At 43.2% G+C, this 17,621-nt stretch overlaps 1 protein-coding gene across 1 annotated transcript in view; it reads left to right on the top strand.

Annotated features, from left to right (window-relative positions):
- The window catches only part of LOC128123830 (deleted in malignant brain tumors 1 protein-like), a 118,083-nt gene that overhangs the window by 35,392 nt on the left and 65,070 nt on the right, over positions 1 to 17,621 (top strand). Inside the window, exons 10-21 of the mRNA XM_052760125.1 lie at positions 776 to 817; positions 2,016 to 2,163; positions 4,796 to 4,986; positions 5,947 to 5,976; positions 8,455 to 8,496; positions 9,364 to 9,681; positions 10,252 to 10,281; positions 11,087 to 11,404; positions 11,944 to 11,976; positions 14,178 to 14,210; positions 15,679 to 15,832; positions 17,230 to 17,447. Of these exons, the coding sequence (XP_052616085.1) occupies positions 776 to 817; positions 2,016 to 2,163; positions 4,796 to 4,986; positions 5,947 to 5,976; positions 8,455 to 8,496; positions 9,364 to 9,681; positions 10,252 to 10,281; positions 11,087 to 11,404; positions 11,944 to 11,976; positions 14,178 to 14,210; positions 15,679 to 15,832; positions 17,230 to 17,447 (1,557 nt within the window). The remainder of the gene's footprint in view (positions 1 to 775; positions 818 to 2,015; positions 2,164 to 4,795; positions 4,987 to 5,946; positions 5,977 to 8,454; positions 8,497 to 9,363; positions 9,682 to 10,251; positions 10,282 to 11,086; positions 11,405 to 11,943; positions 11,977 to 14,177; positions 14,211 to 15,678; positions 15,833 to 17,229; positions 17,448 to 17,621) is intronic.

Here is a 17,621-nt window from a genome sequence, read left to right as displayed (position 1 = left end):
GCATCTTTAAGCCCTGACTCAGTATCTCTTAGCAACACCGAGTCCAAGGAAAGCTGAGTGTGTGTGTGTGTGTGTGTGTGTGTGTGTGTGTGTGTGTTTCTGTTCTTGTGAATGTGGGTACACATGCACATACATGTTTGTGTGTGTGAGTGTGTGTCAGAGGACAACCTCAAGGCATTGCCCATCTTAATTTTTTTGGACAAGGACTCTCATTGGCCAAGGGCTCACTGGTTAGGCTAGGCTGGCTGGCCAGTGAGCCCCAGGGACCCACCTGAGTTTGCTTCCTTGGCACTAGGATTGCAAGTGTGTATCACTAAGCCCAGCTTGTTTGTACACGGGCTCTAGAGATCGAACTGTGCTTGCAAGGCAAGCGCTTTACCGTTTGAGCCGTCACTCTGGCCCCTGAAGTGGTGTGTCTTCTTATTTCTACTTCCTAAGCTTACAATCCCCAGCCCCATGGGTTACTGAGGCTTTAGGAGCTAGAGCTCTTTGGTTTTTATTTTAAACCCTTGATTTTAAAATTATCCTGTTTTTATGTGTGACAAGGGAGTAATACATCGAAGTCTAGGAGGGATCTCGTCAGCTCTTCAGCACTGCTTGAGAATTGTGGCACAAGGCTGTTAGATGCTCAGGCCTCTCCTCTAGAGACGGACTCAGGAGTCCCGGAGGGCCCGAGGCACTGTATTTGCCATGAGCTCCTCACGATTCTTGAACACAGACTCTTATGCAGTCCTATGTCAGCTGCTGGTCCACATGTTCTTTCTGTGTTTGGCAGATGCCCCATTTGCTGCCGTGAAAGAAGCAACAGTGGTTCCAGGTGAGAACTCAATGTCCTTGGATATCCTCTTTCTTTGAAAAAAAATTTAATCAATTTTTAAAATTTATTTTCTATACTAACCACAGTTTCCCCTCCCTCCTCTCATCCTGTTCCCTCCCCCACCTCCTTTCTACCCCTCCCTATCCACTCCTCAGAAAGGGTAAGGCCTCCCATGGGAGTCAACAAAGCCTGGCATACCAAATTGAAGCATGACCAAGCTCCCCACTGCATCAAGGCTGAGCGTGGCATCCCACCATAGGGAATAGGTTCCAAAAAGCCAGCTCATGTGCCAGGGATAGATCTTGGTGCCACGGCTAGGAGCACAAACAGACCAAGCTACACAGCTATCACCTACAGGCAGAGGGCCTAGGTCGGTCCCATACAGGCTCCCTAGCTGTTGGTCTAGAGTCCATGAGCTCCCAGGAGCTCAGGTCAGCTGTCTCTGTGGGTTTCCCCATCATGGTCTTGAACCACCACCCCCCTTGCTCATATAAACCCTTCTCCCTCTTCAGCTTGACTCTCAGAGCTCAGCCCAGTGCTTGGCTGTGGATCGCTGCATCTGCTTCCATCAGTTACTAGATGAAGGTTCTATGATGACAATTAGGGTAGTCACCAATCTGATTACAGAAGACCAATTAAGGCACCCTCTCCACTATTGCTAGGAGTCTTAGCTGGGGTCATCCTTGTGGATTCCTGGGAGTTTCCTTGCCACCTGGTTTTTCCCTAATCACATATGGCCCCCTCTACCAAGATATCTTTTTCATTGCTCTCCCTCTTTGTCCCTCCCCTAACTTAACCATTCTGATCCCTTATGTTCCCATGATCCTCAAATCCATGATCCCCAAATCTGCCTCTCAAATCTATGCCATGTCCCCTTGTCCCTATCTATCTATCTATCTATCTATCTATCTATCTATCTATCTATCTACCTATCTATCCATCTACCCATCTATCTACCTATCTGGGTTCAGCTAGTGTTGCCCATCTGTACAAGGGTTTGGGGGCTGATCACTTGAGAAGAGCAACCTACCAGGGGCCTCATCAGTAAATAAAACTGATGCTCTGTTGGGAGTTATTGTCTGACCTGCCACTCTTCAGCCAGGGGTGGGGCCTTGTGAACCTTTCTTCCACCCATGCTGGCATGTTGACTGCTGTGGTCTCGTGCAGTTTTTGTTGTCACACCTCTTTCTTCTTTTAGGAAGATCTCCTTGTGGTGGTGTTATTACCAATGCTCCTGGAAAAATTAAGAACCCCCCAATGAGTGAAATGCATGACAACATAACCTGTGTGTGGGAAATCAGGGCAAATGCCTCTGACCGTGTAAGACTGGCATTCCCGTCTCTTGAGTAAGTGATACACACTATGTAAGTATGTTGTGCACTTCTGATCATTCAGCACGACGTTGATTCTCGTATTCAAAAGAGTCCTTCATGTATTTTCAGCTTTTTATTTTGAAATAACTGTGAGCGTAGAGGAAATTGCAAAAGCAATACATAGCCCTGTGTACCCCTCTCAAGCATCTCCCAGTGATAGAATATTATCAAAGCCACCAAATTGATATCAGTGTGAATGTTAACTGGACCAAAACCCATAGTCAATTCTCAAAAATTTTTACATGCAGTTATTTGTGTGAGGATGGGGGTGGGTTGTTCCACACAGTTTAATCCTGTGAATGGCTACACAAAATCCCTGTTCCATTCCAGGTCCATTGCACAAAGGAACTACCCTTTCACGTTTTGTATCCCCAGATCACCTCATTTCTGTCCCTTAACTGTCATCTATTCTCCACCTCTACATGTTGTCATTTCAAGAATGTTCTGTGAATGGAATGATACAGCATACAGTTTGGTAGAGATCTGACTTTTTTCACTCAGCATAGTACCCCTAAGATCCCATTCAGGTTGCTGTAGTATCTAGGGACTGTTGCTCTTTACTGTGGAAAAGGGTTTTGTTAATATGGCTGAGCCAGCATTGGTTAGTCCTTTCCCCTCTGAGAAATATCTGGCTTGTTACTAGTCTTCAATGATTTCAAATAAAACTTCTCAGGACATTCAGGGAAGGTTTTTACATCAATGTAAGATCATTTGTCAGGGTCGAATGTCCAAGAATGCGACTGCTACATTGTATGGTAAGTACACAGTTAGCTTCTTAGGACAGAGAGACTTTCCCACAACGACTATTGTTTCATCTTCCCACCAGCAACACATGTAACCCGGCTTCACCTTGCCCTAGGTAATGTGTGGGATTTTAGACTACCTCTTTACAAGCTTGTACATATAGATATTGCTTTCCTTAGATGCTGTTAGAATGATTGTGAATTATATTGTTTTTCACACTTTCATTATATATATATAAAGAAATATGATTACTTTTTGTATGTTTGTGAATTTTTCCAAGATGTGACTTTACTTTTTAATGTAATGTTTCATATACTTTTTGAGAATTTCATACATGTAACAATATATTTTGATCATATTCATACTTCCATGCATTTTTTAATTTTAAAAAATTCACTATACAGGCTTTGGATAGGAGAGACAGAGAGAGGAACACACACACATACACAAACACTTCATGTGTCTGGCTATCTGGCGAAAGATACAGAATCTGAGGAAATTTTAGGTTTTAATATTGTAAATACACAAAAACGAAGTCATTCACAGATTAAAGTTATGTTTAACTTTATATAACTATAAAGTTATATTTAACCCCAAGAAAACACCAAATCATTTATGTATCTTAAATTGTGCTTAATTTAAAGATGGTTTGGAATAGATGGCTGTTGGGCTGGTGATGTGGAAACAGTAGCACTGGCGACAGCCACATGGAAGTTCACAGAGAAACACAGAGCTGGCAAAGCAGATAGCTTCCACAAAGCCAGTGGAGCAGATCTGGGTCCCACTGGAGCAGATCTGGGTCCCACTGGAGCAGATCTGGATCCCACTGGAGCAGATCTGGGTCCCACTGGAGCAGATCTGGATCCCACTGGAGCAGATCTGGATCCCACTGGAGCAGATCTGGATCCCACTGGAGCAGATCTGGGTCCCACTGGAGCAGATCTGGATACCACTGGAGCAGATCTGGGTCCCACTGGAGCAGATCTGGATCCCACTGGAGCAAATCTGGGTCCCACTGGAGCAGATCTGGATCCCACTGGAGCAGATCTGGGTCCCACTGGAGCAGATCTGGATCCCACTGGAGCAGATCTGGATCCCACTGGAGCAGATCTGGGTCCCACTGGAGCAGATCTGGGTCCCACTGGAGCAGATCTGGGTCCCACTGGAGCAGATCTGGATCCCACTGGAGCAGATCTGGATCCCACTGGAGCAGATCTGGGTCCCACTGGAGCAGATCTGGATCCCACTGGAGCAAATCTGGGTCCCACTGGAGCAGATCTGGATCCCACTGGAGCAGATCTGGGTCCCACTGGAGCAGATCTGGATCCCACTGGAGCAGATCTGGATCCCACTGGAGCAGTTCTGGGTCCCACTGGAGCAGATCTGGGTCCCACTGGAGCAGATCTGGGTCCCACTGGCTAACTGTCAAAGCTTGTCTGTTTGGGATCCAGGTGGATTTGAACCTGCAGCTATATTCTGTTACCAGCCTCATGAACAACCAAACCCTAAAATTCCTCATTTTAGACTCTTCCTCTCAAACATCACATGATGAAATGACCTTGATTAGCTATTGGCCTAAAACTGTCAAGTACTCTGTGGTCACAGCAGCCCCCATTCCTCAACAGGGTCCACTAGAGTCAGCCTTCTTTCCTTCCCATCAGCTAAAAACCCCATTCCTTTCAGACAGTATTTTTCAAAGGAAAAATACAGGATGAAAGGATCATACTGTGTCTGCATCACAGACAGGATTTGAGCTTGTCCCCAGCATTCTTACTCATACAAAATAAAGCAGGGCTCACAAAGTACCTCCTAACTTTCTAATGAGGAGATTAAGAGACATTCATGATATTTGCTTCCCCAGACTTGACTGCACCAATGAGTATTTTGAAATCCTGGATGGCCCTCCATCTTCCACGGAGTCCCTGGGGAAACCCTGCAGTGGGCTGCACATCACCTTTGCATCCCACTCAAGCTCAATGACCCTTGTGTATTTCCGAGGCATGAACAACATTGGGAAAAATTTCATGGCTTATTATTATTTTGAAGCCAAAGGTAAGAAGATGGCATGGAGTCACAGCTCTGTGACCTTAAGCAAGCCATTTGACTGATGGGAAATCCATTGTGGGGCTTCACACAACACAAGATGGGTCATTAAGGAGTCATTTCTGATAACACTCTGACTCTAGTCCCAGATGGGTGCTACAGATTATACAGAGGAAGGGGATGTGTTCCTTTAGGTCCTCTCTCAGACTTGTACACAACATATAAGGAGTTCAAGATTAATATACAAGACACAATCAGAAGGTAAATGGAATATACTAAATTAAGGCAAGCCAATAAAATAGTATGTGTACTAGAATGTGCTACACAGACACATATATTCATATCAAAAAGGGACATTAGAAAAGACAGGAGCACTAAAGGCTTCAAACACCAAGGAAAACAGCAGGGGAGATCAATTTTGGATTTGCCTGTGACATTGGGTAAGCTGTTCATAGAGAAACAGCAAGAGGACTCAAGAAGCAAGATCAGTGCTGGAAATGGGATGCAGTGCATGCTGGGAAGGCAGAAGCTAAGCTGAGGGCCTCTGTTAGAGCACAGTATGCACAAGTTAAGCAAGATCAATTAAAACAATTGTGAGCCAAATACAATAACAGCTGATGTTTACTGATTATTCATTTGCTAGCGTTTTAAGCTCCTTGCATGGGTTGTGTTTACACGAACCCATGGATCATCCCTTTTTACAGAGGGGAAAACTGAGGCTTCAGAGGTTCAGTAATTGCCTGGGGTTCTACACTCCTCTCTACCTAGAAATACCAGGCGGGCCTCATATCTCTTTGGTTGGAGACAGTGCTAACACAGTCTCCAGGGCCGTTAGGGTCAGGCTAACTCACTGAGCATGCTGGTGACACATGCTGCAAGACAGAGGAGAATGACACCTAAACACGGGTCAAACACACCTCCAGAGTTGGCATCAAGCATCTGTTGATCATCGCTTCCTTGTTTTTGCAGAGATGACATCGAAGACCCCATATTTGATCAGTGAGTCAACTCTCATGTCTTTACTTAATCATCATTTTTAGTTCCTTCCTCTGCTCCTACTCCTGGTGCTTTTTTTTTTTTTTTTTTTTTGTTAAGACAGGATCTTTCTATGTAGCCCTGGCTGTCCTGGAACTCACTGTGTAGACCAGGCTAGCCTCAAACTCACAGAGATCTGCCTGCCTCGGCCTCCCAAGTACACCACCATGCCCAGCCTCCCTGGTGTTTTTGCTGTCAGCCTTTGCTCTCACTCTCCTGTTTCCTAATTCCGAGTATAAGTCTACCATGACAGAGAGGTTCTGTCTGCAGAGTTCCTGGGTAAATCTAATGTCCAGTCACACTGCAACCAAGTTACATTTAATCAACCTACAGGTCACTTTCTGTTGATCATTGTCTATTTGATCTTCTAATTCCTTGTTTTTTAACAAGGATAACAAGAAGCACTTAATTAGATATTCCACATCTAAGAGTTAACACAGCAGATACATGTTAGTTCCTTTTCTTGTGACTGATAAAATGCCTGACAGAAGCAACTTCGGGAAGGAGGGTCCATTTTGTCTCACAGTTCGAGGTGTAGTCCATCATGACGGAAGGCATGATAGAGAGTGGCTGTAGCTGTGGTGGCTGGGACTACCATTGCATCCACAGTCAGGAAGCAGAGAGATGTGGATACAGGCGGTTGGCTCATTTCTCCCTCTTTATTCAGTCTGGGACCATAAAAAACCATGCCTATGTCCAGGATGTGTCTTCCCATTTCAGTTAAAACTCTATGGAAATGACTTCACAGATATTCCCAGAAGTCAGTCTCCTGGAAATGATAAAAATTGGAGCAGAAACTGATTAAAATAGAAACAAAGAAAGCAATACAATGAATTGATGAATCCAAGAGCTCGTTCTTTAAGAACGAGACTCAACTAGCAACAGACCCTTGACTCAACTAACTGAAAGAAAGGAGATTATCCAAATAACAATCAAATTAACAGAATCAGAAATGGGCATGGAACCATAAGCCAATGAAATTCAGAATAAGAGAATACTTTTAAAAAACCTACTAAGGTTAAAAAAAACCCTAGATTTTAAAAAAAAACTCCATTAAGATAAAATTATAAAGGGAATGAGCAAATTTCTATATTCTTCCAAATCACCAAAGTTAACCAAGAAGAGATCATTAACCTACAAAGATCCATAAGAAATAAGGAAATTGGAACAGTAATTTTAAAAAAGCCTCAAAAAATGCTCAGATAGATTCTCAGAAGAATTCCATCAAACTTTCTAAGGAGATCTATACTATTCAGAAAACTAGAAACAGAAGGATCCCTCCAGAACTCCTTCTATAAAGCCAGTGTTACTCTAATAACAAAACCAGGAAAACACATCAACAACAAAAGAAAACTATAGGCAGTAACACCAGTGAACATAAATGTAAAAATCCTGAATAAAATACTAGCAAACCAAATAGGGCACATGTCTGAAAGATCATCCACCATGATAAAGTTGGGTTTGCTCTAGAGATGCAAGGATGGCTCAGCACATGGAAGTCAGTCATAAATGTAATAAATCACATAAATGGACTTAGAGACAAAAATCACATGATCATCTCAATAGATCAGGAAAGATATTTGGCAAAATTTAGCATGTCCCCATGATAAAAGTCCCAGAGACAGTAAGACTGAAGGCAGCACACCTCAACATAATAAAGGCTGTCTATGACAGACCCACAGCCAACATCATCCTGAGTGGAGAAAATCTTAAAGCAATTCCATTAAAATCAGGAATGAGGCAGGGATGTCCACTATCCCCCATTTCTTGAAGCACTAGCTGGAGCAATAAGACAAGAGAAGAGAATTATAGGGGTACAAATGGGAAAAGAAGAGGTCAAATTACTACTATTTGCAGATGATTTGACATCAAACACGAGATTCCACATGTGCCAAGAGAAAACTTCTAGAAATGATCAAGACTTTTAGTGAAATGACACATATAAAATCAACTTATGAAAATCATATATATGCTTTCTATACACCAATAAAACATACTGAGAAAGAAATCATAGAAACACTCTCATTCATAATAGCTTCTAAAAAATAAAATATCTAGGAATAAAGCTAACTGAGGAGGTGGAAAGGTCTTTGCAAGAAAAACTAAGTTGAAATTAAGACTCACCATCACAAGAAGAAAGTAAAGGGGGGGGGGAGGTTCCTCCCAGAAAGACATGGTCTATGAATGTATTCATTTTAGCACAAATTATGCAGTTATATTTTTGGTGAGGAGGCAGAGGGGTATGCCATTTCAGTTGGTTCCCATACTTCTGAGAAACATAAGACCCCTGTGAAGAGAGGATTTGATTTGGGATATTCTTTATTATATAAGTGACAGGGTGAAAGAATCAGTGGGGGTCTGGGTGTTTAACAAAGGCTGATCTGAGAATTCTGCCCTTGACTTCCTAAATCCTTCCTTCAAGACCACATCTTGTCTCCACAGCCATCCCCACAGCAACTTCCAAGACGGTAACAGAAAGACCAAGTAAGTCCCAGAATGCACCCATTTGAGTACCAAGTGTCCCTTTCTCTTAGCATCCATGTCTATACCTGCTTAATATGTGGGTACTAGAACTATACACAGTCCATGTGTTTGCAAACGGACCAATTGACTCTGCCCTAGGATTTAAGACCATTCTAAACCCCTCGAATCTTCTGACTTTTGCATCCTGAGTAAACAGGTTGTTTTGTTGTTGTTGTTTGGTTTTGCTTTTATGTCCTTCAGAACTCTCAAATCCTGCACAGCCTACAAATACTTCCAGTGGGAGTCTCTCACTTCTTCCCGTGCCTGACCCAGGTACTGTTCAGTTTGCCTCCCATATAAATCAATAATTGATATTTCTAAAATAGGCAGAGGCTCAGAGCCATCCCACAGGTCATGAACTAGAACAACAGAAAAAAAATAAGGCACTTCTGAAGCAGAGGGTGGGGAGGGTCTTGAATAGGTAGACCTATTGGTTGCCTTGATTAGAGTTTGGATACTTTCAGTTCCTTCACAGATAAGGTTGGCATGCCAACACCCTGATGCATAATCTTGAGCTCCCATAAAAGTGATACTTGACAGCTTCTCACAAAAATCACCAAGTTTTGTACAAGTTTCATATTTTTCTGCATTTAGCCCAAACAGATTTGTGCATGCTTCTGACATAACTGATAGCAATTAGTGGATTTTGTATGAGCTAGATGTTATTGACAATCTTTGTGATTTATCACACTCTGACTGGGGTTGACTAGTTGGCTGACTCTAGTAGGTTTTCTTTATCTAATAGAATATAGGAAAGGGCAGCTCAACCATCTCATGGAAAGATATCATGCTCCCAGATGACAACAGTTACCAGGTCTCTGTCTGCAGGGGATTGGCCAGAGCTGAGGCTGGTGGGTGGCTCCAATCGGTGCTCAGGGCGTGTGGAGATCCTCTACCAGGGAGTCTGGGGCACCGTGTGTGATGACCTGTGGGACCTGAATGAAGCTGAGGTCGTATGCAGACAGCTGGGGTGTGGCCAGGGTGTGTCTGCTCTTGGCAAGGCCTACTTTGGCCCTGGTTCAGGAGATATCTTCCTAGACAACTTCCAGTGTGCTGGGGTGGAGCACTTCCTGGGCCAGTGTGCCCATTCGGGCTGGAAAGACCACAACTGTGGCCACCATGAGGATGCTGGTGTCATCTGCTCAGGTACGCTTTCTATTTTTTTCCTTTGGAAGCAATCATTCACAGTGTGTGCTCTGCTGAAACATGCAGAGAATGTGTCTGAATTCAAGAAATGTTTGGGAGCTGAAATAATAGTGTTCATTTGCCCTGTCTGATGATGTGATGTCTTTAAGCAAACAGCTGCAATCCCAGATGTGACTTGAAAGAATCAGTCACTGTTGTGAGAATGGATGTGTGGTCCACAGAGCTGCCCATGCAGAATAATTCATCTTACTCATGTATATATTTCACCAGTAAATAGACTCAAGCTCCTGGGAGCAGACACTGTTCAAACCTCAACCTTTTAATCTGTTTATCTTCTCACATTGCTATGCTATTGCACAGCATATTAGATAGCATAGCTACTGCATATGCTACACACCAACACCCCAGAGAGAGGCTTATGTGAGACCTATTGATACATTTGGTTTTCCTGGTACCATGTTCTTTAAAGGGGTTGATAATAGATTAATAAATTTGTATCAGACTTCATCTTCTGTTACTAAAGCCTGGAGTTCCTCCAAATGTTGACCTGTTTGTTTTTCTTACTTACAGATGCTGAAAAACCTCTGTTGGATGTTCCAGGTCAGTGGTGCCTGCCTTTAATAGGTGACAGTTAGCTATCAGCTGCCCTTGACTTTATCCTTGAGCTATTTGACCTTTCACCTCTGAGTTCACTTACTTTTCAAACTACAAACACTGTTACAGAATGCCGCTAGGAAGTATGGCTGCAATTTGGTTTTTTGTTGTTGCTGTTGTTTTATTACATGTGATATTTTGTGGGTGTATGTGTGTGTGTTCTCATGTATATCCATCATTTTATGTTTTTGCATGCTCTTTGTAAAACACTCACATATTACCTGACAAATGGGCTACGTATTTGACCACTTTCCTCACTGTCATAGCACCAAGAGAAAAGGTACATACAAAAACGGCATGGCTCCTTACTCCTTGCCTGTGCTCTTCTCTCTGGTCCGAAGGACTTTCCTTGGCTCTTCCACTGACTAGCTCCTTCTTGAGTTTTTAAGAGCTCTCTCCCAGGATCTTCCTCTCTGTCATTATCCTCTAAAATCCTGCCCTTTGCTTTCATGGTATTATCATAGTGTGGAATAATGCATTGTACTAATGTATGTATTTTACTAGTGAATAGACTCATGCTCCCTAAGGGTCTATGTCTGTACCATCAGTGGAAACATGTACCAACATGGGAAACAAAAAATTCTGTTGAAACAAAATTAGCTGTAACCCCCAAAAGCTGCAACTCAGAAACCCACAGTAAACATGAGGATCAATGCCCAAGACCCCACCCTAACCCTCCTCTGAGCCTGGTACTGCTAGGCTCCAGATGAGAGCATGGGGGTGGGGACTCACACCACACCTCTGTCTACAGGAGACTGGCCAGAGCTTCGCCTGGTGGGTGGCTCCAACCCGTGCTCAGGACGAGTGGAGGTCCTTCACCAGGGAGTCTGGGGCACTGTGTGTGATGACTTGTGGGGTTCAAATGAAGCTGAGGTTGTATGCCGCCAGCTAGGGTGTGGTCAGGCTATTTCTAGTCTTGGAGAGGCCTACTTTGGCCCAGGCTCAGGAGACATCTTCCTGGACAACCTTCAGTGTTCTGGGATGGAGCACTACCTTGGCCAGTGTCCACATTCAGGATGGTCGGAACACAACTGTGGTCACCATGAGGATGCTGGTGTCATCTGCTCAGGTATTCTTCTTATTCCTATGCACCTGAAGACATTTTGAAACCATCTTTGATGGGTGGTATTTTCCACTCATCCGTTTGACTCTTTAAGTAACCCTTCAGGACTGGGTCCTGTGTCAGACACTTATTCTGTCATGAGTGGCTCCTGGTAGTATACAGAAAGTCCAGGGTATCTATGGGTATCACGCTGGGGCATTATGGTAAAGATTCCAGGGCACCTCTCCCAAGAAACTATGCCTGAGTAGATTTGGAAAGGAGCTAGGGGGTCAGCACTTTAACAAGAATCCCAGGAATTCTGCATCAGAGTACCCCGGGGAACCTGGTCCTGCCCATCATAAAACACAGCTGACCTGATGGCTGTGGTAAGTTTCCTAAGCCAAGGACTTCCCTGGATGAGAGTGCCCAATGGACAGTTTTAGCAGCTGGTTTCTGCACCCAGAAAGGGCATGAGCCTGTCCCTTTTATTCACCATCTACCTCTTGTCACCTCAACCTTTGAACTCACCAAAGAGAGTGACCTGTTGCTTTTCTTTGTGTGTGCAGATTCCGATGGCCTCCCTCCACCCATGCCGCCAGGTAGGTCCACTGCCCTCCTAGTTGAAGGAACTTCCCATCCAAGAACAACCATAATAACAGTATCAACTACTTTTTAAAAAAATGCTAAGTGTCAGGCGTTATTCTGAGCTCTTCATACATGTACATTGCCCAACTCATGATGGGGTTATGTTCCAGAAAGCCCACTGTAAGAATATCATATCAAAGAATGCATTTCATACACCTAACCTACTGAACTTCCTGGCCCAGCAACAGCACACTGAGAGCACCTGCCACTTATCCTCACCATCTGTGGTTGCCTGGGAGCTCACCGCTGTGGTCCAGCATCTCAAGGGAGGATCATCCACATATGTGACCCCAGGAAAAGATCTAAATTCAAAATTTGAAGGACGGTTTCCCCTTCATGAAAAATCAATATGTCAAATCTTCATAAGTCAGGGACTCCCTCCAACTCTTTTAATTCCCCTTAGGAAGATATTTTGATTATTTACATTTTCCAGATAAACAGACACATAGAAAGTTAGCAGGGAACTCTTGGATATCCAGGGCATTTGGGTCAACTGCCAGTACAGCTGACCTCTAGTCTCGTTTGCAATACCCACATTGGCCCAGTGGATACCTACATCAGACAAAGCTGTAGCAAAGATGGGGAGACAGTTTGCTCAGGTTGTTGCTTATCACTAAGATAATTCTTTAAAAAACACACATGCTATGTTTTCAGAAGAAATATTTAACAACAATTAAACAATTTTAATCATTAAGAAAATTAATGGGGAACCAAGTTTTTACACTGATATACATACATATAGTCATATGTATATATAACCAGATATTAGAAAACTCAGACTAATGCATATACTATAAATTCTGTAATGACACTGGAAGTGAATGAAAACATATTTCATTACAACATCTGCCCCAAACATTGGTAAATATTAAGCAAGGGCCCCTGATATGTTAATTATTTAATCCCCATGGTTGAGGATAAGGGAGATCCAAAGCCTGCCCACAGTAACTCTATTAGGGGCAACTTTAAGAATGGGCCCCCTTCCTTTTCCTGTGCTCCCAGGACCTCTTCACATTGTCTCTCCAGAAGGGTGGTCAGACATCTTATAATATGTAGCTTAAAGGAAAACTGGAACTTACCCTTTGAATGTATCTGGATTCTTCCCTTCAGCTTCAAGAGAGAGAATGTAAGTCATAGGTCGTTGAAAGAAACATTTCTCATGGCATTTACCTGGAGGAGATGTTGATGAATGCTGGGTGTCCTGAGGCAAGGCCAGCTTATGTGTTGGGGTCATGAGTGAGAGAAGTGCCATTTAAAGCTCAAAGGCCATGGTTAAGGTCAAGAATAGTATATATATATATATATATATATATATATATATATATATATATATATATATATATAATTTCTCAGACTGGAGGACCCAACCCAGGGCTTATGCTTACAAGACAAGCACTCTACCATTGAGCTATATCCCCAACTCCAACAGTAGCTATTCAAATGAAGGCTTGTCTGTAGTTTGCTCATTTCATGTAAATTGTATGAGTGTTAAAGAAATGTGGAAGGAGCCATCCTGCTTTTCCATTGCTGTCCCAAAATTTAACATTTTAAGACAGCTATGGGTAAATACATGCCATGATTTTATGGGTCAGGAATTGGAGCAGGGCTCAGCTTGGGATTCTTCTCCTCAGAGCACCAAGCTAGGGTCTCCATGTCATTTACCTGGGTGCTGGTTTGGAGCGCTCAAGATAGCTTTACTTACATGATTGGTGCCTTTGTGGGTGCAGCTGGGAATATAGGTCCTCTTCCCTTCCAGGAAGTCTCAGGGCCTCTTCATCCTGTCTGTTCAGTGGGTAAGCTGGAGTGAGGCTGTATGAGTAAGCATCATTCTAGGAACAGAAAGTAGGCATCAACAATTTCTTAAGACAAGCATAGCTTATGCTATATCCCATTGTTCAAAGTAGTTGCTGAGCCCATTTGCCTTCAAGAGAGGGAGCATAGTCCTCATCTGGTGATAAGAGGCATGTCCAAGTACTGGCTGACTTTGATCAGGCATAGAACCATAGAGAATGTTCACTCAGCAGCTTCAGACTCTTCTAAGTTTGTACCAACCATATCATTGATGTTTTCAAAGAAAGCCTTCACCATGCACTAAATTGTAGATGGGACTGAAGATTTCCCCCTGGATGTCATTGCTATCTTTTTTCCCTTCTAGGTCCTCCTCCAGTTTCTCAGGATCCAATAACAGGTAGTCATTTCTTTTCTTGAAATGGTAACTCTATGCCAGCAGATTCCAGGCAATGTCCATGGAGGTAGCTCAAAAAAGCCACTGGCATATGTGGGTGAGGGGCTTACTCCTCTGCTGCTGCCACTCTGTAAATGCTGACTGTTTATTAGGAGTAGCGTGTGAACAAGGAAGGCTGTGGGTCTTCCCAGGACAAAGTAGATAAGAGGTCAACAAGGTGGCAGGATGTAGTTCTACAATCCATCTGACTCACACTCAGCCTGTCTTGTTTAGGCGCATCCCTGTAGTGGATGCTCATAGACACCTGGTTTTCCTCTCTTGCCACATATGTGTGTCTTGGTCCTGTTATTATAAGCTATAGATGTCATCAATGGAGTATGGAATGATCAGTGGAGTATGGTGGCATACACTTGTCGTCTCTTCACTTGAGAGGTACAGACAGGACCGTTTTGAGCTCAAGGCCATACTTGGCTACATAATGAGATGTTGTCTCCATAAAAGGGACTGGGGAATTGGCTTTGTGGTAGAAAGCACTTGCACAACACCCTGAATTTGATCCAAGCTTCCTCCCACCCCACAATGTGATTAGTGGCAGAAATGTAGGATGTCTGGAAGCAGTGCCCAGCATCTATCTTAGGCAAGATTAGGAACCTGTGGGATCCTGGGAGGATTACAAGATGGTCATAGTGGTGAAAAGAAGGGAAATTGAGCAATTCAATAATAATATGATCAGTAAAGTGCATTGTGCTTTCAAGATCCTCCAAGATAACTTGGTAATTTTAAGTTATCTACTCATTTAGACAGCATTCTGCCTTTGTAGATCGGTGTCTATTCATACTAAAAACGATGATGACTATGGAAGAACTAGATCTCTGTCTTCTTGTTTAACTTTTATAAATCCTCAAGTACTCAAGTTCCAGTCTGAGTATACCCAGTTAAAGGAAATAAACACAATCCAGCAAAGTGATGACAATGTACTGAGGAGGGCCCAGTTGTAAGCTCCCAACTCTGCCCCTTGTCCCTCCCCTTCCCTGCTGAGTCAGACTTCAAAGTTCTTCTACAGCCTCTTGCTCCACAGACCTCCTCAAAGAGTTTCCTCTTTCACAAGACAGACTCTCATCTCTCTGTCGCTCCTTCCCAGTCTCTCACAATGTAGAGCCTCATCTTTCTCTCAGAAAACAAAGAGTCTTTCAGTTTCGGAAAGGAGAGATGCGATAAGCAGAGGATAAGTGTGACATCCCTGTGCAGATGGTGGGAGCAGAGGGAAGGATGGGGGTTCTCACACAGTGATGCTTTTGCGTCATTAGAATTAGATCAAATGGCTTCCCAAGAGATGCTAAACTAAGTATCAGCTCACCCAGGCCAACTGCCACCTGACCACACTTGACTTTTCTGTCTTGACCACGCTGTCTGTGAAGATCACTCAATGACACCATGTGGCTGCAACCTGACATCCTTTTTCATGTTTCAGGAGGAAGTAACTCTTGTGGAGGGGTCATTTCCAGTCTCTCTGGTTCATTTTCCAGTCCACGGTACCCAGAAAACTATCCAACAGACATCCAATGTGTTTGGGAGATCCATGTGGAGAAAAACTTCCGCATAGAGCTTATGATTCCGAATTTAAAGTAAGAAACTAGTTGTAAAGAGAAAGTTCAATTTGAGTAAGAACATCAGTTTGTTGAACTGTGGTAAAGACATATCCTTTAGTGAGATGAAAGCGTAGGAGTGAAAAACACTGCAGCATGTCCAAGTTCAAGTCTGAGTTTACTTTTGTAGCGGTATCCAGCAGGTCTCTTCTAGCTAGAAAAAGTGCAGAAAATTCTTTATCAATGTATTTGACACAGCTCAGCTTTGATAGTCTATCTTTTGATTTTTTTCTAAAAATAGTCCCTAAATGCTCAAAACCTTTGACCTTATTATACACTAGGCACCAATATATGTTCTTTCAGGCCAACTTTTTGCTCATCATATTTTTTACAAATGTTCAGAGAGTTTTCCAAGACACATATTAGTCAACTATTCCAGGCCTGGGTTGTGCATTTTCTAAGTGTTCCCTAAAGTGAAAGGAGAGGGAAGAGCTGTTGCCTCACCTCTGACACAAAGAGACCAGTGTTCCCTAGTCACTGCCACCTTTTCATCACCGTGACATAAAGGAACAGCTGATGTTTTAGAATGCTGTGCATCCGGACCATTGACTGCATGCTTCTTCTATGTGTATGTGTACATGCCTGTGCCTATGAGCATGTGGAGGTCAAAGGTCATTTCATGTGTCATTTCTCAGGCACTGTCTACCTTAGTCCTCAAGAGAGGGTCTCTCATTGGCCTTGAACTCTTGAAGTAGGCTAAGACACCACAACCAGAATTTCCACATGGGTTCTGGACTTCATGTTTTATGGTAAGCACTTTACCAACTGAGTTATCTCCACAGCCTCTGGGCTATATGCTCCTAGGCTTTGTCATGCTCCAGTATCATTATAGCCTACAGATGTCTTTGCCATCCTCATTAGAGATGAGGAAAATGAGATAATGGAGAGTAACTAACTTGCCCATTGATATGAATACAGGTCTGTCTGATGTCAAAGTTCCCATTCCTCACCAAAAGTTTTCTCCCAGCAAAATCTTCACAAGGCTGTTCTTCTTGAGCATGGCACACACCATGCTGCAATAGAGCAAAACCATGAGATTCCATGATAAGTCAGCTTCAGCCAGGCACTGAATCATAGTTCAGTCATGACTGTGTCAAGGCTGTCAATTTGGACTTGCTTTAAACCCAAACAAAGAGCAATCACAAATTCCTAAGCTAGATTATCTTTGTGGCTGGTCAGAACCACTATGATTATAAAACTTATAACAAAGTTGTAATAATAAGCTTTACATACTCCCCAGGCAAAGAAACTAGAGTTCTGATAAAGCTTTGGGAAAGATAATGAATAACTTCATGCTCTGAGACTGTCATGGTTTGGGGCATTGATACTGATGATCTTGGTACGGTGTCACTAATCCCCAGCTTTCATTCCCCCAGTCTGGAAGATATCCTTGGATGTCCCTATGACTCAATTGAGATCTTCGATGGCCCCAGAATTGCATCACTCTCCATGGGGAAGTTCTGTGCCCCATCAGCTGTGGTATTTTTCTCTTCCTCGGACATCTTGACAGTGGTGTTCCGAAGCGATTATATGACAACAAATACTGGGTTTTATGCTTTTTTCAATGCAATTTCACAAGATCGAAGTGAGTCAGGTAGGAAAGCTCAGGTATCTTGGGGATATAATAGAGAACAATTTCTAACTTCACTCTCCTATTCACAGAGGCCTGTTCCTTTTGCTCCCCCCACCACACTACACACACACACACACACACACACACACACACACACACACACACACACACACACACACACACATTACCCCTGCT

Source organism: Peromyscus californicus, unplaced genomic scaffold, assembly GCF_007827085.1.
Source record: "Peromyscus californicus insignis strain IS unplaced genomic scaffold, ASM782708v3 Scaffold_4__1_contigs__length_199733344, whole genome shotgun sequence".
NCBI lineage: Eukaryota > Metazoa > Chordata > Mammalia > Rodentia > Cricetidae > Peromyscus > Peromyscus californicus.
The sequence above is the reverse complement of the archived record's forward strand: the minus strand, read 5'-3'. Positions and strand labels throughout refer to the sequence as shown.